This window comes from Mustela nivalis, assembly GCF_964662115.1.
Source record: "Mustela nivalis genome assembly, chromosome: 6".
Lineage (NCBI taxonomy): Eukaryota > Metazoa > Chordata > Mammalia > Carnivora > Mustelidae > Mustela > Mustela nivalis.
In genome coordinates, this window is record NC_139025.1 from 14,611,798 (window position 1) to 14,637,760 (window position 25,963).

General features: G+C 44.3%; 1 protein-coding gene and 1 pseudogene across 4 annotated transcripts; one reads left to right on the top strand and one right to left on the bottom strand.

Moving 5' to 3' along the window:
- The first annotated feature begins 57 nt into the window (after nt 1-57).
- LOC309866110 (acyl-coenzyme A thioesterase 1-like) lies at nt 58-18,984 on the top strand. 2 transcript variants are annotated; one of them, XM_082733501.1, is made up of 3 exons: nt 58-640; nt 2,764-2,966; nt 18,709-18,984. In XM_082733501.1, exons 1-3 carry the CDS (start codon nt 67-69, stop codon nt 18,946-18,948), a joined length of 1,017 nt encoding a protein of 338 aa, XP_082589627.1. In that variant the 5' UTR covers nt 58-66; the 3' UTR covers nt 18,949-18,984. The 2 variants fall into 2 exon arrangements, with proteins under 2 accessions (XP_082589627.1, XP_082589626.1); XM_082733500.1 differs by lacking the exon at nt 18,709-18,984 and adding an exon at nt 6,830-9,844.
- LOC309866129 (insulin-induced gene 2 protein pseudogene) lies at nt 3,565-4,748 on the bottom strand (annotated as a pseudogene). 2 transcript variants are annotated; one of them, XR_014316699.1, is made up of 2 exons: nt 4,695-4,748; nt 3,565-4,431 (listed from the first exon to the last, which is right to left on the bottom strand). The product of XR_014316699.1 is annotated as an insulin-induced gene 2 protein pseudogene (transcript). The 2 variants fall into 2 exon arrangements; XR_014316700.1 differs by having other exon boundaries at nt 3,565-4,321; nt 4,695-4,737.
- Nucleotides 18,985-25,963: the final 6,979 nt, after the last annotated feature.

Genomic DNA, 25,963 nt, shown 5'->3' on the forward strand with positions numbered 1-25,963 from the left:
CCTGGAGCAGTTTCTAACTTCCTTCACTGCGCTGTTCAAACCGCTCGAGAACCAAAATCCGAAGGCATGATGGTAGCCTCCTCTGGCGCTATCCTGCGAGCTTCCAGACTCGGCCGACGGGGCCTCCTGCCAGGGTCTCCAAAGCTGTGGTATGGTGGCCGCGTCTCTCGGGCCCCCGCCCGGAACACTGCGACCTGGAGCCTGGAGCCCGCGGGTCGCTGCGGCTGGGACGAGCCCGTGCGCATCGCCCTGCGCGGCCTGGCCCCGCGACAGCCCGTCACGCTGCGCGCGTCCCTGCGCGACGAGAAGGGCGCGCTCTTCCGGGCCCACGCGCGGTACGAAGCCGACGCCGGCGGCCTCCTGGACCTGGAGCGCGCGCCCGCGCTGGGCGGCAGCTTCGTGGGGCTCGAGCCCATGGGGCTGCTCTGGGCCCTGGAGCCCGAGAAGCCCCTGGTGCGGCTCGTGAAGCGGGACGTGCAGACGCCCTTCGCCGTGGAGCTGGAGGTGCTCGACGGGCACGAGCCCGACGCGGGTCGTGTCCTGGGCCGGACGGTGCACGAGCGCGAGTTCCTGCGGCCGGGCGTGCGGCGGGAGCCGGTGCGCGCGGGCCGGTTGCGCGCCACGCTCTTCCTGCCTCCAGGTGAGCGCCCGGGGTCCCCGGCTGTCGTGACTACCTTTCTCTTGTCTCCCGCACTTCTACCGACAGTAAGAAGGTAGCTCCCAACATTGCAGAGGTTTCTGGGGGCTTCCAAGTCGGCCCTGGTGCGGGGGGTGGGTCTGCCTCTCCAAAATTGAGAGGTTCGTTAGAAGACATCATAGGGAAAGGAGAAAGACAGTTATAGGTGAAAACGAAAACATTTATAGGTAGTTCCAAGTTTGTTTGTTTGTTTAAGATTTTATTTTTCTGGGAGAGAGCACAGAGGGAGACTTGAGAGGAAGAAGCCAGCTCCCCGCTGAGCAGAGAGCCAGGTGGGGGGCTCGATCTCAGGACCCTGAGATCATGATCTGAGGCTAAGGCAGACGCTTAACCGACTGAGGCACGCAGGCGCTCGGTAGTTCCAAATCTTTTAATGATTATTTTTAAAAAGATTTTATTTTTAAGTAATCTCTACACTGGGGGCACCCGGAGCCCGCTTCTCCCTCTTCCTCTGACTGTTTCTCTGCTTACTTGTGCTCTCTCTGTCAAATAAGTAAATAAATAAAATCTTTTTTTTTTTAAGATTTTATTTTTATTTATTTGACAGACAAAGATCACAAGTAGGCAGAGAGAGAGGAGGAAGCAGGCTCCCTGGCTGAGCAGAGAGCCCGACGCAGGGCTCGCTCCTAGGACCCCGGGACCATGACCTGAGCCACCCAGGCGCCCCAATAAATAAAATCTTAAAAAAAAAAAAAGATAATCTCTACACTCAAGGTGGGGCTCGAATTCACAACCCAAAGATCAAGCTTCTCATGCCCTGCCAATTGAGCCGGCCAGATGGCGCCTTTTTTTTTTTTTTTTTTTTTAATGGTTTCTTAGTATAGCAACTTTGCTTCTAAATCTCACAATATATTAAGGTTTAAGAAAATTAACGTGAAGGGGGCACCTGAGTGTCTCAGTCGGTAGAGTATGGCTGCCTTTGGCTCAGGGTGTGATCCCAGACTCCCTAGGCAGAGGGAAGTCTGCTACACTCTCAATCTCTCTCTGTCTTAAATAAATAAATAAAATCTCTTTAAAAAAAAAAAAAAAGGCAGATTTATTCATTCAACGGTTGAAGGACGGGTTTCCAGGCTGGCTTTCAAGTCTTTGGAGATAATGAATAGTCACTACAAAGTCTTGCCTAAGTGTTTCTGTGTGAACACAAATTTTCACTTCTCTTGGATGAATACCTAGGAATGAGATTGCTAAATCATTTGGTAAGTAAGTGGTTAAGTAAAACATTGCTCAGCTGTTTTCAAAGTGGCTGTATCATTTTGGGTTTCCACCAGCAGTGTTCTGCCTGCTCCTTAGCATTTGGCATTGTTAGCTTTGGGTGGGAGGGGCAGTGGGTAATGATTTTGCTCTCTTCATTGTCTGCTTGTAAATTCTTTTCTTTTCTTTTCTTTTTTTTTTTTTAAGATTTTATTTATTTATTTGTCAGAGAGAGAGGGAGAGAGTGAGCACAGGCAGACAAAATGGCAGGCAGAGACAGAGGGAGAGGCAGGCTCCCTGCCGAGCAAGGAGCCCCATGTGGGACTCGATCCCAGGACGCTGGGATCATGACCTGAGCCGAAGGCAGCTGCTCAACCAACTGAGCCACCCAGGCGTCCCAAATTATTTTCTTTCTTTTTTTTTTTTTTTAAAGATTTTATTTATTTATTTGACAGAGAGAAATCACAAGTAGATGGAGAGGCAGGCAGAGAGAGAGAGAGAGAGAGATGGAAGCAGGCTCCCTGCTGAGCAGAGAGCCCGATGTGGGACTCGATCCCAGGACTCTGAGATCATGACCTGAGCCGAAGGCAGCGGCTTAACCCACTGAGCCACCCAGGCGCCCCCCAAATTATTTTCAATTACAAAATTAAGGCATGCTATTTGTAAAAAGTCTGTGGTGCTTTGAGGCTCTGGGTATAGGGGAAATGTGGATTGAGCCTATGCCACTGTCTAGATCCTTGAGGACCAGAGGGCTTCTAGCATTTCTGATCATCAATAGAAAACTTTGACATCACCAAGTAGGTAACACAGGGCTTTTGACACCACGGCAGAGAGTGTCAGAAATAGTTCAGTTTTGTGTTTTGTTTCTTGCAAAGAACCAGGACCCTTTCCTGGGATTGTGGACATTTATGGAGTTGGAAGTGGCCTTCTGGAACATCGAGCTAGTCTGCTGGCTGGCAAGGGTTTTGCTGTGATGGCTCTGGCTTATCATAACTATGAAGACCTCCCCAAAGGCCTGGAGATCCTCCACCTGGAGTACTTTGAAGAAGCTGTCAACTATCTGCTGGATCACCCTCAGGTTAGAACTTCTCTGGGTTATGATCTGTGTACCGGTGTTTTCATAACTGCTCTTAGTTTTCGCAGAATGCGACAAATTCACCACAGCCGCTCCTAGGCTCCAACACACACTACCATTTAGAGTCACTTCTTGTCGACCATTTCTGTGCAATTTTATGTTGTTGTATTTCCTGCTAGTAAAAATGTTCTTAGTTGGTTTGGAATTTTAAATCCCAGTATTTTACAGAACATCACTATAAGCCCAAACATCTTTGCAAACCCTGGCTTTGATAAAGTAAGTAGAAGGAAAGGGAACTGGAATCACTATCTCCAGAAGGCCCCAGGTTAAATGTTTGTGCATAACCCTGCTCTGGGAGAGGCCTCAGTGTTGAGTATTTTTTTTTTTTTTTTTTTGAGAATATACCAGCTTTCCATTTTTCTTTTTCTTTCTCTTTTTTTGGCTTTCCTCTTATTTTATTTCACTAAGTTTATAAACTGTTCAAGCATTCTTATACTCTGCATGACAATAACAGAATATTTTGGCACATCAACATTGTGATACAATATATGGTATGTTTAAAAAATTAATTTAAAATTTTCATCTATTAATGAACACGCTGTTTAATGTAGTGCATATATTTTATAGTTATTTAAGTCAAATACATCAAGGTTTGTAACTGATTTACAGATGAAGCAATCACAGATTGCAGTAATACATGCGTATGTGCATGTATATGTGTGGAAGTGTGTGTATGTGTGTGTGTAGATATGTATTTATCTACACACACACATACACACACACACATACACACAAATATATACACCAATCAAGGGAAAAACTGCATCCTGGCAATTTTACAGTCCGAAGCTTTGTTGATATAGCGATCATTTACGTGCCCTTTTCATCCTGTTTTTCTGTATAGAAGATACATTTTTGCCTTCTTCATTCCTGATGAGATTTTTCTGCGATAACTTTACATTCATACATTGCCAGTTGTCGACCAATGTTTCCCATTGTTATGCCTCCAGCAAAAAATATACATGGTAACCAAGAACGAACATAGAGAAAATCTGGAGATGTATATTGATAAACACCATTATAGACTAGCAGTTGAGTGACCAAGGTTGCCAAGAAAGCAATTCCTACTCCAAGGCCAAAACCACTTCTAGATCTATCAAACGTCCACCATAGTCCAATGGAGAGTGCAGCCAGTGTGAGAGACAACTGTATGTTGTTATCAAAATCCACTTTAGCGCTGGCATGATTTATACCAACAAAGACGGCTACGCACCGCATCACACTGGACCACTCTCTTTTAAATTTATGTGGTTCTCCTAGATGCCTGTCAATGCAGGGGTATAATAACCCAATCACAGCTGAGGCTGTGCCACAGCACGGAGGTACCCACCACGCTGAAGAAAAGATGCTGGCGATCACTCAGGTGGAAAGAGCATCACATTTCTCTGAATCTGAAGTAAATTTAACACTAGGGCAAGAAATACTCCAATAAAAAATAGTACCACTCCACGAATCATCAAGTTCACACTCCTGCTAGTGACAGATGAAATGTAGGGGCCGCGCTTTTTGGGCCCAGGTGATTCTGTCTCTCCTTCTGCCATGGTTTCATCAGTTCAGTAAACCAGCAAGGTGGGGAGAAAAAGGCTTCCCAGCTGAAAAGCCAACTGTCTGTGAATCAGTGCAGAATGGTATTTCAACAGTTACAGCATCTTATCCTAAAAGAGGACCTACCAGAAATCCCCCGCCTCCGCCATCTTCTGGGACCTGCTCCCGCCCCCCTCCAGCTCTTCCTCCTCCCCTCTTGAGTATTTTTTTTTTTAAGATTTTATTTATTTATTTGACAGACAGAGATCACAGGTAGGCAGAGAGAGAGGAAGGGAAGCAGGCTCCCCGCTGAGCAGAGAGCCAGATTTGGGGCTTGATCCCAGGACTCTGGGATCATAACCTGAGCCGAAGATAGAGGCTTTAACCCACTGAGCCACCCAGGTGCCCCCACAGTGTTAAAGAAGAACTGGGCAGCCAAAGAACCTGGGTACTAGGTGTAAAGTTTTTTCTGGCGAGATAAACACAACACCAGGCAAAGTGGGTGCAAGGCAAGATTTATTAAAAACGCTCTCCGGCGAAGTTTCAGGGCTCAGGAGAAGGGGAGCCAGGAAAGTTGCGCCGGGAGGAGGTGGGCACCCTCGGGCGAGGTTCTGCCACTCTGGAAAGCAGCGTGGCGGAAGTCGCGCCCAAGGCAGGGAGGAGGGGGCTTTTAAGGGGTTTTGGGGAAAGCTCAGGGGTCTTTTGGCAAGTTTCCCTTATTTGGATATCCCGCCGCTCATCGGGATCCGATTGGTCCACAGGAGCCCGGGGCGGGGGTCTCAGATTCCTGCTTGGGCCTTTGTTCTCCTGTCCGAGCTCAGGTCTTGTGGCGGGAACTTTCGCCATCTTTAGTAGCCCTTCCTGCCAGCCCAACACTAGGAAGTGTTTTGAGGGCGCTATAGGCTCCGGTATCAGAGCACCAGCAGATAAAACTTGCTTACTTTACAATTCAGAGTTCAGTGGACAGGAAGCTTTGGAACTCTTAGAAAAGGTGATAGTGTGCAGTGGCACCAGCATGAGATGTGGACAGACAAGAGTTAAATTTAAGGTGTTTTTGTTTTTGTTTTTAATGATTGTATTTATTTATTTGACAGACAGAGATCACAATTAGGTAGAGAGGCAGGCAGGCAGAGAGAGAGAGGAGGAAGCAGGCTCCGCACTGAGCAGAGAACCCGATTCGGGGCTTGATCCCAGGCCCCTGAGACCATGACCTGAGCCAAAGACAGAGGCTTTAACCTAGTGAGCCACCCAGGTGCCCCTAAATTTAAGTTTTGATTTCACTAATTGGCAGCTAGCCCCATGACCTTACGGGCCCTCTTTCCTCCTCTGAAAAGTTGGGATGATAATAATATGTCATTTAATTTCCTAGTACTTTTCCTCTAGGAGGAATAAATGGTTGAAACCAGTCAAGGGTGCTGTTGTAGAAGCCGTAGGGAGAAAAAGATTGCTGTTGAGTGGTGAATCAGAGGGCCTTTTGTAATACATGTTGGTAACTATGGCAAGACCAGTCCTCGAAGGATAGTGCAGACCCAAACTACCCTGAGGGGATAGGGTAGAGAAGGGAAGACAAAACAAGCGACTCAGACAGTTGATTCCCACCAGGGCCGAATGGATGTGAGGTCAAGGGTTTGTTGTGAAAACAGAGCATTAAGTATGCCCTTGGGAATGGGCCAGTAGAGTAGAAAGTGATGATGAAGGAGGGAGATGACGTAGTTACAGGAGTAAGTCCTGGAGAATGAGAGTGGAGGAGACTCCAAGTGCAGGCAGCAGGGGGCCCTTTGATAAGCACAGAGGTGCTTCGGAAACCCAAGGGAGGGTAGAAAGCTTGAGCTCTTGTGGAATTAAGTAGATCCCACAGGGTGAAAAGAGGCAGAGTTCCTACTGGAGAGCTTTACTTTCTCCATCTGGTGTGAAGACGGGACAGTGAAAGTGAGCAGGGTTAAAGGTTAAGAAGCTTTAGGTTGTGGGAGAGGTGCGCCATGGATTTGGGGGAAGTGGAAAGCAGACGTAAGTGAAATGTAGCATGATGGAATGAGGTTGAGAAGCCAGAGTATTGAGTATATCCTCCATGTGGTTGCTGAAGTCACCAAGAACGATGATAGAGAAACTTCAGAAAGGAAGATAGAGGAAGAGTAAGTGAATAATACACCAAGACTGCAAAACTTGGCAAATGGTAGAGCCCAGATTCAGGCTCAGTTGCCCCTTTGTTCAGTTCCAGGCCCTGCTCGTCACATTGCGCTGTTCATAGCCTCATTCTCCTTCCTTCTCTGTCCTTTCCTCAGGTAAAGGGTCCAGGAGTCGGGCTGCTTGGCAGCTCCAAAGGAGGTGACCTCTGCCTCTCCATGGCGTCGTTCCTGAAGGGCATCACCGCCACGGTCTTAGTCAATGGCTCCGTGGCCAATGTCGGGGGAGCCTTACACTACAAAGATGAGATCTTACCCCCTCTGGGCTTAGACCCAAATCGAGTAAGGCTGACCAAAGATGGCTTGGCAGACATTGTGGATGCCCTGAACAGCCCTTTGGAAGGAGCTGACCAGAAGAGTTTCATTCCTGTAGAAAGAGCTGAGAGTGCCTTCCTGTTCCTTGTAGGTCAGGATGACCACAACTGGAAGAGTGAATTCTATGCTTATGAGGCCTCTAAGCGCTTGCAGGCCCATGGTAGGAAGAAGCCCGAGATCATCTGTTACCCTGAGACAGGACACTACATTGAGCCTCCCTACTTCCCCCTGTGCCGGGCTTCCCTACATACCTTGGTGGGTGGCCCTGTCATCTGGGGTGGGGAGCCCAGGGCTCATGCCACGGCCCAGGTGGATGCTTGGAAGCAGCTCCAGACTTTCTTCCACAAACACTTGGTGGGGAAAAGTTAGGGGGACTCTCCTGAAAATATAGCCCACTATTTGAAGGTTAGGAGAGTGAGACTAACATACGCTAGCAGCAGCAGTTAAAGACAGTTCACCTGGGGTGCCTGGGTGGCTCAGTGGGTTAAAGCCCAGCATTGGGCTTTAAAAAAAAGATTTTGTTTATTTATTTGACAGACAGAGATCACAAGTAGGCAGAGAGGCAGGCAGAGAGAGGAGGAAGCAGGCTCCCTGCCGAGCAGAGAGCCCGATGCGGGGCTCAATCCCAGGACCCTGGGATCACGGCCTGAGCCAAAGGCAGAGGCTTTAACCCACTGAGCCACCCAGGCGCCCCAATAAATAAAATCTTTAAAAGAAAAAAAAAAAGGTCACCTAATTTATTATTTTTTTTTTAAAGATTTTATTTATTTATTTGAGAGAGAGACAGTGAGAGAGAGAGCATGAGCGAGGAGAAGGTCAGAGAGAGAGAAGCAGGTGCCCTGTGGAGCTGGGAGCCCGATGCGGGACTTGATCCCAGGACTCCAGGATTATGACCTGAGCCGAAGGCAGTCATCCAACCAACTGAGCCACCCAGGCATCCCCACCTGATTTATTATTTTAACACTTTTGGGTTTTTATTCCTTTCTCTTTTTAAGTGACATCACCATTAAAAACAGTCTCCATTTGGGACACCTGAATGGCTCGGTCAGTTGAGTGTCTGCCTTTGGCTCAGGTCCTGATCCCAGGGTTCTGGGATTGAGTCCCACATGGGGCTCCTTGCTCAGTGGGAAGCCTGCTTCTCCCTCTGTCTGCTGCTCCCCCAGCTTGTGTGCACTCTCTCTCTCACACAAAGAAATGTTTTTTAAATCTTAAAAAAAAAAAGTCTACATTCACATTATGTCAGGAATGAAAAGAGAGCCGTAAGTATAAGCAAGTTTGTTAAAGGTTAAATGTTGGAACGTTACAAGTGGATATTCCTTCTCCTTTCCGTGTTGACACCACTGTGACTACTGTCAGGGGGAAAGAATTCCTGTCCCGTCGTAGGTCCTTCTAGCTGAACTAGGAATCAAATTGACAAGAGGTAGATGAACAGGAGAAAATCAAATCTGATAGCATATGCACACAGCCATGGAAATTCCCAAGACAGGCAAAACAAGGTATGAACATCATTCTGAACTAAGGAGAAAAGGTTTGGGTCTAGGACTTTGAAGGGAAGGAGTGCAGCTCACAGGGCAATAAGAGAAGATGTTTGATAATTAGTAGATGTTTGCTCTGCCATACAGATGGATCACTCCGATACAGTTTATCTCTGTTAATAACCCTTATTCTGGGAAAGACCCTCAATTTAGATTCCTCCATGTCATTAAGGGAGGGCAAAAGTTTCTCTTGAGCCTGCAGGCTCTCAGTTACCTTTAGCTCAAAATAATCTAGGCGAAGTGACCCATCAGTCCCCAGCCTACCGTCATCTTCCACTAAAATCTTTGTGACAATTTTCATATGTGTCTTTTCACATATTTTGCTTTAACATTCATATGTATACCAATTAAAAAAAATGTGTTTTGTTGCATAAATGTCATTTTATTTTATTGACAGATCACAAGTAGGCAGAGAGGCAGGCAGAGGGAGAGGAGAAAGCAGGCTCCCCGCTGAGCAGAGAGCCCCATGTGGGGCTCGATCCCAGGACCCTGAGATTACGACCTGAGCCCAAGGCAGAGGCTTTAACCCACTGAGCCACCCAGGTGCCCCATTAATGTCATTTTAAAGATACTGACTTTACAAAACAAATAAGTGGTGGGAAGAGGCAGGTTTTACGGGACACAAATCTGATACCACAGCAACACATGGAAGTGACAGTGGTTTTAGTCCAGGAGGAAGGAGAGCAGTTGGGAAAGGAAATATGGCACCAACTTTATGCCGCTCACTTAATCCTCACAACTCTGGGAGGCAAATGAAAATATGTGCAAACACAAACCTTGTTCAAAGCTTTTTTTTTTTTTTTAAAGATTTTATTTCTTTACTTGACAGAGAGAGACACAGCGAGAAAAGGAACACAAACAGGGGAGTGGGAGAGGGAGATTCAGGCTTTCCTCTGAGCAAGGAGCCTACATCCAAGGACCCCGGGATCATGACCTTAGTGAAGGCAGATGCTTAATGACTGAGCCACCCAGGAGCCCCTGTTCACAACATTTTAAAGCAAATGTAATCTGCTAGAGTCAGTGATTGACACTTGTTTAGCCAAAGATGACTGTGATAGCAATATGAAACACTTCTCCCTAACAATGAAAATTCAGATGTTTACATATTGGGCATTATACACTAGCATTCTCATAATTAAGTGGGAAGGCTTCGAAATTGATGGTTACATCCATGGACTTTAAACTTCTTCAAGGACATATTTTCAAATAACATTTGGAAACATATTTACAAAATTAAAGAAAAAGAACAGGAAGATTATTAAGATGTAAGCATGGCAAATGGATCTTTTTTCTTAATATGGATTATGACTTAACATTATTTATATTTCCCTTCCTCTTCTGTTTTATCATTGAATTCTAATTTTCATTGAATTGCTACATTACAGAGAATCCTGTTTCACATTCAGACAGCACCTAAGTAATAAAATGTCATCTTAAGAAAAAGCATTTAGAGGGGCGCCTGGGTGGCTCAGTGGCTTAAGTCTCTGCAATGTCATCTTAAGAAAAAGCATTTAGAGGGGCGCCTGGGTGGCTCAGTGGCTTAAGTCTCTGCCTTCGGCTCAGGTCATGATCTCAGGGTCCTGGGATGGAGTCCCACATTGGGCTCTCTGCTCAACAGGGAGCCTGCTTCCTCCTTTCTCTCTCTGTGCCTGCCTCTGCCTACTTGTGATCTGTCAAATAAATAAATAAAATTTTTTAAAAGGGGGGGGGCGGGGGATGCCTGGGTGGCTCAGTTGGTTAAGCCACGGCCTTCATCTCAGGTAACAATCCTGGAGTTCTGGGATCGAGTCCCTCATCAGGCTTCCGGCTCCTTGAGGAGTCTCCTCCCTTCTCATGCTCTCTCTTCCTCTCTCAAATAAATAAATAAAATCTTAAAAAAAAAAAAAAAACTCTTCGCAAAGGTGCTAACTAGAGGGGCTTGTGGTCTCTCTGGCTCTGCCAAGCCAGGACTAAACCGTAAGAAAATTTTTTGAGAGCCAAAAGAAAAAGGTATGAAAGAGGCGAAGATTGTTTTAACATGAGGAAAATTTGGTGCCTATAGTTTCTCGTCTCCACACACCTCAGTGGGCTCAGGAATGCCTCCTCCGCCCTTGGCCAAAGCTAATAGCGGGCTCGGGGGCTTCTCTTTGTACCGCTGATTGTGCTTTCTGCATGCTTTCCTCAGCACATGGACTAGAAACACCAGACTGGTTTAACTATACTCTCCAAGGTAATTTCTTCGCTGGAATCATGCTGGAATACTCATTATCCTCAGAGACCCTGGAGCAGGTTCCTGAGAGAGCCTCAGGACAGAAACGAAAAGATATTAAGAGTGTGGATGACTCTGTCCCTTGTAGACTGGGCCTTGCAGCAGACACAGGGAGGAGAGGAGCCCCTCCTTAATCCCTCCTGAAATAAGATGGATGTAGAAACAAGTCGGGGAAATAACATTTTAGTGTAGAGGTAGAACAGAATAAAAGTGCCACAGGGACAGTATTATACAAGGATGGGACAAACCACATCTAACTTAGGTGGGGAGGTGGGGAGAACTTAAGAGTAGTGGCATTTCAGAAGGGAGCTGAAGTATAGGTAGGATTTAAAACTGGATTATGGGGGCACCTGGGTGACTCAGTGAGTTAAAGCCTCTGCCTTTGGCTCAGGTCATAGTCCCAGGGTCCTGGGATGGAGCCTCGAATCAGGCTCTCTGCTTGGCAGGGAGCCTGCTTCCCCCTCTCTCTCTGCCTGTCTCTCTGCCTACTTGTGTTCTCTGTCTGTCAAATAAATAAATAAAATCTTAAAAATAAATAAATAAATGAATAAATATATTTACTTATAAATAAATATAATTTTATATATAACTGTATATTATATAGATAAATATATGAATGAATATATAATTTATTTATAAATATAAACTTATAAATATAAATAAAATAGAGAATAAATGTATATTTAAGGAAATATGTGTTTATTGTAGAAATTTAGACAATATAGAAAATTATAAAGAAGTCAAAATGCAGGAAGCTATATTTAGTTACTACCAAAGTGTACAGTATGGAAAGGGGGACAGGAAGTAACTCTAATGAAGAAGCATAACAAACACTACGTTAGCCAGGTAAATATCAGGGATAAATTGTGTTGATGCCACATAATCTTGGTATGACCGATGTGTTGAAAGTGGCACTTCATCTCTGCAGTCTTCCTCCCAAGAACCCTTAACTCTAGTCTTGTCATGAGAAAAGCTTCAAGCAAGACCAAATTAAGGGACATTCTGCACAATACTCACAACTGTCAAGGTCATTAAAAACAAAAAGTCTGAGAAACTGTCATAGCCCAGAAGAGCCTAAGGAGACCTGACTAACTGTAATATGATGTCCTAGATGGGATCCTTGAACAGAAAAAGGACAATGGGGGAAACTAAGGAAACAGGACGGAATATGGAGTTTAGTTAATACTAATATATCAGTATTGGCTCATTAGTTGTGACAAATGTGCCATACTAATATAATATACTAACAAAAGGGGAAAGTGGGTGCTGGGTATACAGAAACTGTAATTTTGAAACTTCTCTGTAAACTGAAAACTATTTTAAAATAAAAGGTTTGGGGCATCTGGGTGGCTCAATCGTTAAGTGTCTGCCTTTGGCTCAGGTCATGATCCCGGGGTCCTAGGATCCGCCTGCATGGGGTTCGCACTCAGTGGGAAGCCTGCTTCTACCTCTCACACTCCCCCCTGCTGGTGTTCTTTCTCTTACTGTCTCTGTCTGTCAAGTAAATAAATAAAATCTTTTAAAAAATAAAAGGTTTAAGTATTTAAAAGAGAAAGCATAATTAAAATTTTAGTATACTTCATTTTCTTATTTTTTTCTATATATGTATGTGTATTCATATTTTAACCTTGTGTACAGATTTTTACCCTGCTTTTCTCTGACCTAACATCATATACTGAACATGGTACCAAACCTTCTGAATGTTGACAGTATTTCATAATCCATAATTACTTAAGTGGTTTTCTATTTTTGGATATCTAGGTTTTAAAACAAGTTAGCTCTAATGATTACAGATGTGATGATTATCTTTGTAAATTCATTTCCATGTCAATCTCAGACTGTTTGCTTGGGATGTAGACTTCCCTGTTAACTCAAGAAGGAGTAAGCCTCGGGGCGCCTGGGTGGCTCTGGGTTGGGCCTCTGCCTTCGGCTCAGGTCATGATCTCAGGTTCCAGGGATCGAGCCCCGCATCGAGCTCTCCGCTCAGCGGGGAACCGGCTTCCCCCTCTCTCTCTGCCTACTTGTGATCTCTCTCTCTCTCTGTCAAGTAAATAAATAAAATCTTTAAAAAAGAAAAAGAAAGAGTAAGCGTGGAAATATAAGTTTCTCCTTTAAGGATAATAAATAAGTTCTGTAGAGTTTAAAAGAAAATTTTAGTTCGGCAAGTTTATAGTTTTAAGGAAAAAACAAGTTGCACAGTTAATTTATTTCCTAGCATCTCTGTATAGGAAGCTATTGGTCACTATTGACTAACATTTTTCTTTTATTTTTTAAGTTATTTTTTAAAAATTAATTATTTTGACAGAGGGAGAGAGCAAACAATTGTTTTTCTTTTTCTTTTCTTTCTTTTCTTTTTTTTTTTTTTTTTTAAGATTTATATTTATTTATTTGCAAGAAAGAGAGCCCAGCTGGATGGGGGGGTTGGGGAGGGCAGAGTTAGCGGGAGGGGCAGAGGCAAAGGAGAAGCAGAATCCCTGCCCCACCAAGCAGGGAGCCCAATGTAGGGCTCTATTCCAGGACTCTGTGATATGACCTGAGCCAAAGCAGATGCTTGAGTAACTGAGGCCAAATTCTCAGTGCCAAATTCTACAATCCTCAATAAAACTTATTTTTTAATTTCTATAAAGAGAGATTTTTCTCTGTGAGAACGGGCCCAAGTCTTAGTTTAGAAATCACAGTTCCTGGTGAGGGGAAGATAGCTGACTAGAAGGACCCTGAGATCACTCTGTCTCAGGTTTACAACTGTGTATCATTCACATCCAAATCACTAAAGCAGAGAGCCATCAAAAGACTGGCAGAACCAAATATAGAGAAGAAGCTGTACCCAAAAGATTAGAGGGGCCAGATATGCAGAGGGAGGATGCTTGCAGCAGGGAGGCAGCTGGGTGTGCAGAGCAGGTGGAGAAACAGAGCCTTGCACCATTCCCTGTAAGCTTTGGCTTTGAAAAACAGAGGGGCTGAATTCTTTGAGTTTGTTTAATGAAGGGGATTTGGGGCCTGGAGTTTTAAAAGTCAGTTGACTCAGCACTTCCACCCAAGACGGCAAGCACTAGCTCTGTTGCTGCCCCTAAAGCACAGCCCGGGCAGAGAGGCAACATAAAAACAGCAGACTGTACAATGCCAGAGAGCAAATGAGGGACAGGTAGATTCATACTAACTTCGCAGCATATTGGGGGATCTGGGAAACAAGGAAGCTGGCGGGCACCATTTTCATCCCCTAGCCCCCAGCATAAACACAGGGCCATCTGCGGGAGGCAGGGCTGCACAGCGCTGGTACCTAACCTGCTTAGCAGTGTACCACACACTCACACGCTCCAAGCCTACCCCCTTGGCCCTGAGCTCAAGACAAATGTTCAAACTGCATACCAGTCCCGCTCAGCTGCAGGTTACACAGCTGCTGCCCTGAGCTGCCTCCAGGTGGTTTGGGGCACCCAGCCCCTGCTGCGTGCTGTTTCTAGCTGTACAAGCTACCACCAGGCACCCCCAGCCAGTTTTACCCACTGCCCCACTGGGAGCCAGTCTCCTGCTCCTGGCCACGCCCACACCTGGCTGGTAGCCACAGCAGCACTTTGGGGCACTTCAGGGGATCTTCCGTAGGACTAGTGGCCCAGCACAAATTTTGCCACGACCTCCTCCAGCACTCAAGTTCCCTGGCAGGCACGCACCCTTGGAACTAGCCTGAGTCTCACTAACATTACACAGAGCTCCAAACAGGCAGAGAGTCAGCACAGATGACTATATTAAAAGGACAAGTGACTCAACACAACAGCAGGGGGAAAGCCACCCACATAGGATACGCTCCTTGCCCGGTTCTGCTGAACAGGGGACACGGCACTGCAGGGTACTCCAGACCTCTTCTTCATGAAGTCACTACTTTCAAGAACAAAAGACATAGCTGACTTTCTTATCAGAGAAACAGACACAAGGAGGCAGCAAAATGAGAAGACAGAGAAATTTATCCCAAATGAAAGAACAGGACAAGGGCCATGGCCAGAGATATACATGAAATGGATATAAGTAACATGCCTGGTAGAGAATTTAAAGCAATGATCATAATGATACTCACTGGACTTGAGAAAAGAGTAGAAGATGTGAGCGATAAGGAATAACATAGCAGAGATAAAGAACTCCGTGTACAAAATGAGGAGCGTGATTGCTGGTACGGACAGCAGGATGGAAGAAGCAAAGGAAGGGATTAGTGACCTAAGGAGAGCGAGTAATGGAAAGTAACCAGGCTGAACAAAGGGAGAGAAAAGAATTACGCAAAAGGAGAATAGACTTAGGGAACTCAGTGACTCCATCAAACATAACATTTGTATTCTAGGAGTCTCAGAAGAAAAGAGAGAAAAAGGGGCAGAAAATTTATTTGAAGAAATAATGGATAAAAACCTCCTTAATCTGGGGAAGGAAAGAGATATCCAGATCTAGGAGGCACAGAGATCTCCCATCAAAATCAACAAAAGCAGACCCACACTAAGATATATTACAATTAAACTGGCAAAATATAGTGATGAAGAAAAGATTTTAAAAGCAGCAACGCAGGGCGCCTGGGTGGCTCAGTGGGTTAAGCCTCTGCCTTCGGCTCAGGTCATGATCTCAGGGTCCTGGGATCGAGCCCCACGTTGGGCTCTCTGCTCAGCAGGGAGCCTGCTTTCTCCTCTCTCTCTCGCTCGCTCTCTCTCCCTCTATGCCTGCCTCTCTGCCTACTTGTGATCTGTCTGTCAAATAAATAAATAAATAAAAATAAAAATAAGAAAAATAAAAGAAATGACAGTTATCTTTCAGTTACAAAGATTGACAGAGCCGGTATAAGGTGAAACAAAGAGAATGCAGGCATTAATGACGGAATTTATTCAGATTTATGAACGAGAATCAGCCAGTCAGTTGAATATGAATCAGTTTAGGCTCAAACACTCAGAGCAAGGTGAGACACTGCTCTTTTCCCCTACTATAGTAAAAAATACTTCTGGAGTATCTGATTGAGGAATAAGTTTATTTCCTGGATATTACATTATTAATTACATTAAAACCTCACTGAAGGGGGCGCCTGGGTGGCTCAGTGGGTTAAAGCCTCTGCCTTCGGCTCAGGTCATGATCTCAGGGTCCTGGGATCGAGCCCCACATCGGGCTCTCCGCTCAGCGGGGAGCCTGCTTCCTTCTCTCTCTCTGCCTGCCTCTCTGCCTGCTTGTGATCTCTCTCTGTCAAATAAATAAATAAAATTAAAAAAAAAAAAAGAACGAAAGAAAAGAAAACGTAACTGAGGTATGAGTAAAGTATGAATGGAGACACAGCTTCATACAAATAAAAACAGTGTCCTTCAGGGTGACCTGGACTGAACAGTTGTAACACAGCCAGAGTTGCAAGCATACATGTAATTTTGATTTGAAAAATATTTTCTTTTTCTGCAAAGCAAGTGACAATGAATCAGATCTCAAAGTGGAGGAATACTACATGAGCCAAAATGTGGTCTCATTTTTGGGCATCTGGGCGGCTCCATGGATTGAGCTTCTGCCTTCAGTTTGGGTCATCATCTCAGGGTCCTGGGATCGAGCCTCACATCGGGCTCTCTGCTCAGCAGAGAGCCTGCTTCTCCCACCCCCCGTCCCCGCCTGCCTCTCTGCCTACTTGTGATCTCTCTCCGTCTGTCAAATAAATAAATAAATAAAAATATTTTTTTAAAAATGTGCTGTCATTTTTATTTTATTTTTTTATTTTTATTTTTTTTAAGATTTTATTTATTTATTTGACAGAAAAAAACCACAAGTAGACGGAGAGGCAGGCAGAGAGAGAGAGAAGGAAGCAGGCTCCCCGCTGAGCAGAGAGCCTGATGCGGGACTCGATCCTAGGACCCTGAGATCATGACCTGAGCCGAAGGCAGTGGCTTAACCCACTGAGCCACCCAGGCGCCCCCCCCCTTTTTTTTTTAAGTCATTTTTACATGTTAAAGTTCCATGCCATCCCCTAGCAAGTCCATGAAGTGACAAGACGTTATATGTGTACAAAGGGTTAGCAAGGAGACTCTCCACCAATAAACTTTGTTTCTGAGCTGGAATGTGATCTTCTGTGGCAGCACAGATGAGAAAATAGTATACTCTCAGAAATTCTTTGGTCAATAAACAGTGCTCCAGAGCAAAAAACCCTTCTCTAGGAGAACTTCTATGTAGAAGACGCTTAGGTTCAGGGAAATTTATTTCTGCTTCAAAACTATTCTGACATTAAAAAACAAACCTGCACAAATATTTTCTCTTGATGTGTAAGCCTCACATGATTTGAGACATGGGAAAGATGGCTCCACGAGGAAGCTTCTTTGTTTCTTTTTTTTAAAGATTTTATTTATTTATATGTCACAGAGAGAGATCACAAGTAGGCAGAGAGGAAGGCAGAGAGAGAGGAGGAAGCAGGCTCCCTGCCCAGCAGAGAGCCCGATGCGGGACTCGATCCCAGGACCCTGAGATTATGACCTGAGCCGAAGGCAAAGGCTTAAGCCATTGAGCCACCCAGGTACCCTGCTTTTTTTTTTTTTTTTAAGATTTTGTTTATTTGATAGAGAGCAAGAGAGAGCATGAGCAGGGTGGAAGTATGAAGAGAGAGGGAGAAGCAGACTCCCCACTGACCAGGGAGCCTGATGCAAGGCTTGATCCCAGGACTCCAGGATCATGACCTGAGCTGAAAGCAGATGCTTAACCAACTGTGCCATCCAGGTGCCCATCCTATCTCTCTCTTATAAAGAACCTTCTGTACAGTTAAAAGAGAAAGAATCCATAATAACCGCATGTATAAAGAATATATAATAATCTATGTATAATTATAGATACATAAATAGATAATAGACATAAATACTTGTCTCAATGAAAATTAAATTCTAAAATTCTAAATGAAACAATAAAGAAGCAGTTGATATTTAAAAAGAATTGGGGCACCTGGCTGGCTCAGTTGGAAGAATGTGAGCCTCTTGATCTCAGGGTCATGAGTGTGAGCCCCACATTGGGTACAGAGATTACTTATATGAATAAAACTTAAAAAAAAAAAAAAAGAAAAAGAAATGAGCTGCCTGGGTGGCTCAATGGGTTAAAGTCTCTGTCTTCAGCTCAGGTCATGATCTGAGGGTTCTGGGATCGAGCCCCACATTAAACTCTCTGTGTAGCAGGGAGCCTCCTTCCTCCTTTCTCTCTCTGCCTGCCTCTCTGCCTACTTGTGATCTCTGTCTGTCAAATAAATAAATAAATAAATAAAATCTTTTAAAAAAGAAAAAGAGAATTCTACAACACAACCAAATGGGATATATCCTAGCTAACTAAGCAAGGCTGGTTCAACATTCAAAAATCTATTAATGGAGTCCAACAGGCAAAAAAAGGAAAATCACCTGCTCAATAGATGCAGAAAGAAGCATCTGATCTGACAAAATCTAACACCCATTAATGATTAAAAATTCTCAGGAAAGTAGGAATAAAGGGGAACTTACTCAAGTTGATAAGGAATATCTACAAAAACTCTACAGCAAACATCATACTTGGTGAAAAACTAGAAGCTTTCTTACTAAGATAAGGAATAAGGCAAGGATGTCCCCTCTTGCTTCTCCTGCATCTGCACCAGAGCACTTGAAAGTGGCTGGAGGGGTGGGGGGGAACCCACCACCACCACCATACTGACTGTCTCACTTTAAATTTCATATCCTTACAAATTTTTAAGATCTCTTTGTTCTTGTCCACTGCACAGGCATGTGTGAAATGCTCTGCCAGTAATCTGTCAGGTACCTTCTTCCCAGACTCAGCCACAACACAGCAATTGTGCTTGTAATACTGTTGTCCACCCTGAGTTCTCTGCTCTTTAAGAGTCCTTGCTTTCTGGTGAACCCCTGCATGCTCTCCACTCTTTCTAGGACCCTTGTGCACTGAAGGTCCTGTCGGTGCAAAGCCCAGTGCACCTGGGCCGTGATGCTCTGACCCATCTGCCTCCTCCCCAGCCTGCAGCTTCCCTTGCTGTTCAAGACCAACAGCATAATCAAGGATCACTGCAGGGACTGTTACTGGGTGAAGATGTGCAGGCGCTGGTTCATCTACTGCAAAATGAACCCAACACACAAGCAGAGATAGATGTAGTTCCTTTCATTGGGAAATGATGTTCAAAACTGCATCAGTTCTTTGAGGAATGGTACCACCTTATTTAAAGAAAAAGAAAATGCAATCATTGCCTAATCAAAATAAAATAAAATCTCCGTTCTCAGTCACTGAGATGAGTAAAAATCTTTTAGTTTGGGGATTTGTCTCTTCTTTCAGTTATGATGATTTTGCATTTTATATTTTCAGACAGTTTTCAGAAACATAATATCTTCCTGTTAAAGCAAACTTTTCTCACCATTATACATTTAACTATTAACAAAAAAGGACCCTTCTACTATTTTTTGCCCTAAAGTTTACTTTGAATTAGTATAGCCACAGCACCTTTATTTTTGTTAGCATTTATATAGCATATATTTTTCTTTCCTGTCACTTTGAATCTTTCTGTATCTTAATATTCATGTTATGTCTCCTCCAGTAAGTAGGATACGGTTTCTTTCTTTCTTTCTTTCTTTCTTTCTTTCTTTCTTTCTTTCTTTCTTTCTTTCTTTTTTAATAGACTGACTTTTCAAAAGCCAGTTTTTGTCTTTTTACTGGAGTATTTAGTCCATTTACATTTAACATAACTAACATACTGAGTTTATATCTACCATTTCACTATTTGCTTTTTATTTGTTGGTATCACCTTAAACTCATATCCATAAACCTGAAGTAGGCTTTTTTTTTTTTAGAAACATTTCTTTTTCTTTTTTTTTTTTTATTTTCTTTTTTTTTTTTTAAAGATTTTATTTATTTATTTGACAGAGAAATCACAAGTAGATGGAGAGGCAGGCAGAGAGAGAGGGAAGCAGGCTCTCCGCTGAGCAGAGAGCCCGATGCGGGACTCGATCCCAGGACTCTGAGATCATGACCTGAGCCGAAGGCAGCGGCTTAACCCACTGAGCCACCCAGGCGCCCCTGAAGTAGGCTCTTAATAATCAATGTGCATGGTTCATTTCAGCTCCTTCACTGCCAAACCTGGGTGCAGGAACTGCTTCAGTTTCTCTGCCTTCTCTTTGTCTGCAATGACCAAGGTATAGAGAACTTCATTTTCTGTTGCACTGAGCACTGAACTTACACAAAGTCCCACCATCACACTGACCCACATAAAAGCATTTGTACTCCTATTCTCTGCCTTCTTTCCTATCACCATCACACTGACCCACATAAAAGCATTTGTACTCCTATTCTCTGCCTTCTTTCCTATCATTATGGATGAGCAGTTCTCTTATCTTGTCAACCCTTTTACTTGTTTACTATTTCCTATACCCTCTTATCTATTCAAGGAGATAGGTCCAACAATTTTCTCCTCTTTTTCCTATGTAATTCCCGTTAGCCTGAAACACATGCTGTTATTTCTCCCATCTTAAACACAATGTAAAAAACAAAAACTTCTTGGGGCACCTGGCTGGCTCAGTCAGAGGAGGAGTGGACCCTATGAAAATAGAGAGGGAGGAAAACCATAAGAGACCCTAAACTCTAGGAAACAAACAGGGCTGCCGGAGGGAAGGTGGGTTGGGGAAAAGGTTAACTGGGTGATGGGCACTGAGGAGGGCACTTGATGTAATGAGCACAGGGTGTCCTATGCAACTGATGAATCACTGAAATCTACCTCTGAAACTAATTAAATATAACAAAAACAAATAAGTAAATAAATAAATTTTAAATGAATAATGAAAACAAAACAAAACAGCACAGTGTTCTTTTTCTTTTTGTCAGTCTTTTCTTCTTTACCGCTGTATGTTCCTCACTTAATCCACACCAATCTGTGAGGCAGGTGGCACCTTCATTTTACAACTGAAAAAAAAAAAAACAAGTCTCAGAGAAGTCTTTGCATATTAAGCATAGAGCTGGGATTCATATCCCCAAATGCAGTTTCTTCTCTCTCCGTCAGTTTCTTCATTAGGCTGCTTCTCTGTTGTAAGCTGTTGTTAACTTGGCCTCATCTTTGTCTTTCTTCATTTTATTTGGGAACATGGATTTCTGCCTCTTCTCATCCACCCAGGAGAATGCACATTTGTGTGTTTTCATATTCATGTGCACGGTGTTGTAGGACTTCAGATATATTGTCATTAATTCCCTTCAAGCCCTTCTATCCATTCTGCAGGATAATAGCCCCAGCCACAGCAAAGGAAGTGGCTTGTTTTTCTCCTATATACATTGTCAGTGGAATTCCTGGATTAGAAGTGTAGGGTGCGTTAGAGTGGTGGTGTGTCTTGGGGTGCCAGGTGTTAAAAATACATGTAAGAGTAGATCTAGGGGCGCCTGGGTGGCTCAGTGGGTTAAGCCTCTGCCTTTGGCTCAGGCACATCGTGCTCTCTGCTCAGCCTGCTTCCTCCTCTCTCTCTGCCTACCTCTCTGCCTACCTATGATCTCTCTCTCTCTCTGTCAAATAAATAAAAAACAAAAATAAAAGTTTTATAATAAATAAAATCTTATTTAAAAAATAAAAGAAAAGCGGGGCACCTGTGTGGCTCAGTTGGTTGAGCAACTGCCTTCGGCTCAGGTCATGATCCCGGACTTCCAGGATCGAGTCCCACATCGGGCTCCCAGCTCCTTGGGGAGTCTGCTTCTCCCTCTGACCTCCTCCTTTCTCATGCTCTCTTTCACTCATTCTCCCTCAAATAAATAAATAAAATCTTTAAAAAATAAAAGAAAAGCATACCAATTTGATTTTTAAGGGTACAAGAAGTCTTCACAAGAAAAGGAAGACCCAAAGAAGTGGCAAAAACCTAAGAACTTACACATACGATTAAACAGAGTGTCAATTGTGAAAAAGTAAGATATGAGGAAACTAAACAAAGAGAAGTATTTTAATCAAATCTCGTGCAGACTTCTCTCAGCCTTGCATCCTACCTCTGGTATTCAGACTGCTTCTTTCCTACTGCTAAGGGAGGGGGATTCTCACTGAGGAGTTTCCTGTTTTAGGGGAAAGAGGGGATGAAGGCCTTTCTTGCACCTGCTGCTTTTCAAGTGTTTTTAGCTCAAAATAAGCAATATATATTTGGGGAAAGCCTCCCATGATCCCCTTCTCTTGACTTGTTTCCATAGTGTTTTCTCTCATCCATATTCGATTTTGAGAACTGAGGATAAACTGAAGGAGAATTTTCATCTCGCAGTGAAATATTGCTATGTGCTTAATTTCTTCTTTCCTAACATATTTTCTTTCTTATTTATTTATTTTAAAGATTTTATTTATTTATCGGGGGGGGGGGGTGGAGAGATCGAGCACAAGCAGACAGAATGGCAGGCAGAGGCTGAGGGAGTAGCAGGCTCCTTGCCGAGCAAGGAGCCCAATGTGGGACTCGATCCCAGGACGCTGGGATAATGACCTGACCGAAGGCAGCTGCTTAACCAACTGAGCCACCCAGGCGTCCCCTAACATATTTTCTAATGTCAAATTCTCTGTTCAAATCTAAAAACACAAATCTTCTCAAAGTCAACCTGATGAAGTTCTAGAACCTAGGTGAGGTTCGGAGCCGATGACCAAGAAAGAATTCTTGATACCTCTTTGGTGCAAAATGGTGGTTTATTAAAGCACGGGGACAGGACCCATGGGCAGCTAACCTCCAAATGCCTTAATTAGTTCCATTAATAGTCATAACTCCTATTAATCCCCTTTTCTTTTTCTAAATTAAAAAAAGTTTCCTTTTTAACCTTAACTTCTGAAAAGCCAACAATACCATAACGGGTCTGCCCTCCATTGCGCTCAAGGATATTGTCAAGTACCTACCCAGCAAACACTTTCCTTCTCCCTTTTATAAGAATTCCTGATCTTCATTCAGGTATCACCCATTGGCCACAGCTATGGGCTTCAGGGAAAGCTAACTCCACCCTGAATGCAAGAGCCCTGATGATGATCCTTGTTTGGTTTAAGCCAGTCTCAACATTCTATTCAGTGAACAGTATGCAATTTAGGTCACATACTTGCAGATCTGAATGTTCTCTCCCACTAAACATGAACGAAGAAGTATGAAGCCCCAATCATTTGGGCAGCCACTTTATGACATGAATGGCAGAGCAGACAGAAAGAAACAGTGCTTGTTGTCATCGTTGAGCTACTGGATCAATCAAATATAAAACCAGACCTATTCCTATTTCCAATACAATAATTTTCGTTATTTTGCTATTAAATTCTTTTTTTTTAAAAGATTTTATTTATTTGACAGTCAGAGATCACAAGTAGACAGAGAGGCAGGCAGAGAGAGAAGGAAGCAGGCTCCCCTGCTGAGCAATGGTGGGGGGGGCTTCATTCCAGGACCCTGGGACCAGGACCTGAGCCAAAAGCAGAGGCTTTAACCCACTGAGCCACCCAGGCACCCCTTCCTTATTTTGTTAAAAAAGAGTATTTTTAGAGCAGTTTTAGGTTCACAGTAAAACAAAGAAGGCACAGAGATTTCCCATATGACCCCTGTGCCTGTACAGCCTCCCCTAACACCAATTACCCCCCACCAGTATTCTACGTTTGTTTGTTTTGTTTTGTTTTTGCTGAGTAACATGTCATAGTCTGGAAGTACCCAAGTTTGTATATCCCTTTGATGAAGTTCTAGAACCTAGGTGAGGTTCAATGGGCTGAGGTCCGGAGCCAATGACCAAGAAAGAATTCTTGAGACATCTTGGTGCAAAATGGTGGTTTATTAAAGCATGGGGACAGGACCCATGGGCAGGAAGAGCTGCTGCCCCGGGTTGTGAGGGATGGCAGGCTAAGTACCCTGCGGTTGGGGGAAGGTGAGGGAAAGGGAGGTTTCAATGGAGCTCTCATATGATAAAGAAGGCCTACAACGTGCCAGGAAATGGGAGGGAGGCCTACTGAAGGCCTACTGGGAGGCCTTGCCCTTGAGGCTTGATCAATGTCATCCTTAGGCCAGCAATTTACATCAAGATAGTTGGGAGACTTTTGGGTGGGATGTCATAATCCTGCTATCAATCCTCTTTGTCAGTGAGATTTAGGACATTTGTAAGCCAAGGGAGACTCCTGTCTTGCAGGTTGTGATCCCTGCAAGTTAACTATTTGCTTATTGATCATGGCAGTCAGGGCTGCCTGAGGAATGCTACACATATGACTGAGGAGGAGCGGATGGAGAGGGGCTGCAAGGTGTCAGCTTTTGACTTTGTCTTCAGCCAGCCTCCTGCTCCCTCATCACCCTGACCTATTGAAGGACACCTTGGTTGCTTCAAACTTTGGCAAATTACGCATCACGCTAGTGTAAACATCCATGGGCAGGTTTTTGTGTGGATGTAAGTTTTCATCATCTTTGGTTTTCATCATCAAGTTTTCGTCATCATCCTCCTGATACCAGGAGGTTCATATGGTAAAGTATGAAGAGACTGCCAAATTATCTTCCTAGGTGTCTATACTACGTTTCTTTTCTTTTCTTTTTAAGATTTTATTTACTTATGGGGGGGGGGCGAGCACAGGCAGACAGAATGGCAGGCGGAGGCAGAGGGAGAAGCAGGCTCCCCGCCGAGCAAGGAGCCCGATGTGGGACTCGATCCCAGGTCGCTGGGATCATGACCTGAGCCGAAGGCAGCTGCTTAACCAACTGAGCCACAGGCGTCCCTCTATACTACTTTTCATTCCCAAGAGTAATGAATGAGAGTTCCTGTTATTCCACATCCATGCTAGTGCTCAGTGTTGTGTGTGTTCTGCATCTTGGACATGCTAACAGATGTTGTAGGGAACCTGGACAGACTACCCCCTCAATGTACCACAATGGCATACTGATTATTTCTAACTAAAACTATTTTATTTTTAAGATTTTATTTGACAGAGAGCTAGAGAGAGAGCCCAAGGAGGGGGAGCAGCAAATAGTTGGAGAGGGAGAAACAGGCTCCCGATCCCAGGACGCTGGGATCATGAGCTGAGCAAAAGGCTGATGCCTAACTGACTGCCACCCAGGCACCACTCAGTAAGACTATTTAAAAACAAACAGCCTGTGGGGGCACCAGAGTGGCTCAGTCGGTTAGGCGTCTGCCTTTGGCTTAGGTCATGATCCCAGAGTCCTTGGATCGAGCCCCGCATCGGGCTCTTTGCTCAGCAGGGAGCCTGCTTCTCTCTCTTTGTCTCCCACTCCCCTTGCTTGTGTTCTGTTCCCTCTCTCACTCTGTCTGTCAAGTAAATAAGATCTTTAAAAAAACAAACAAAACCCAAACAGCCTGTGCAAGGAGGGCCCTCAGAACCATCTGTCTCCCTGAAAACAGGAAATAAATTGTTAAGGGCCTATTAGCCAGAGCGGTTCCAGTTAAACGGTGATTTTGTTGTTTATGCAGTAAAACTTAAACTGACCCTGACCCTGTCCCCCCCCCCCCCCCAAGGGGAACTTACTTAAAAGCAAGTCTGGGAAATCAGTAAAATATGGTCGACCAGTCCCAGGTAACCGAGCCCAAATACAAGGGCAGGTCAGGTCAGGTGGAGATAACAGCCCGAACGCAGGGATGAGCCGGACCAGGTGGAGACATCCAATCAGTGGGGTGCGCATGCTGTCTCCCTAGCTACCAAGGAGTGTGGGCCCCACTTTTTGGGCGCCAATTCTGACCAAGGTGATACGCTAGTTCAAATAGCTACTATGGGGTGAATTGTAATTCAATTGGCCACCCGTGTGTGACCTAGCTGTTAGGGCCAATTTAATGTTAAAACCTGTTTAACTAATAGGACCTGCTTAGCCAGAGCAACTCCATATTGCCTAGGTAGCCATATTGTTGTTTATATCCATGGACTTCATTCCGGGAATAAACACCCCTGTAGTTCCTGGTATGGTTCTGGGTATCGATTCCGGGAGTAAATGCCCTAACCATAGAAGCCACATACCTTGGGTCTGTGGTTATGCCCTATGAAACCAGCCTGTGAGATCAGGAGGGGTTTGCTCTCTTCGAAGGCGGCCCTGGCTGGTCAGTCTAACTTCTAATGCTTGGCATAGAATAAGGCTTTGCATAACTTTCACTTTGTCTCAGTCTCATTCCTTTGATAATGGACCCCAACACTAGCATGACCTTGCAGCTTTCTCTGTGTTACAATCTCACTGGCCACCTCTGTGTGGC

Bases quoted from the DNA above. Each gene is read 5' to 3' on its own strand.
- LOC309866110 (XM_082733500.1), top strand. From the start codon at position 67: ATGATGGTAGCCTCCTCTGGCGCTATCCTGCGAGCTTCCAGACTCGGC. The intron at 641-2,763 runs GTGAGCGCCCGG...TTTCTTGCAAAG, and splicing joins CACGCTCTTCCTGCCTCCAG to AACCAGGACCCTTTCCTGGG. The intron at 2,967-6,829 runs GTTAGAACTTCT...TCCTTTCCTCAG, and splicing joins ATCTGCTGGATCACCCTCAG to GTAAAGGGTCCAGGAGTCGG.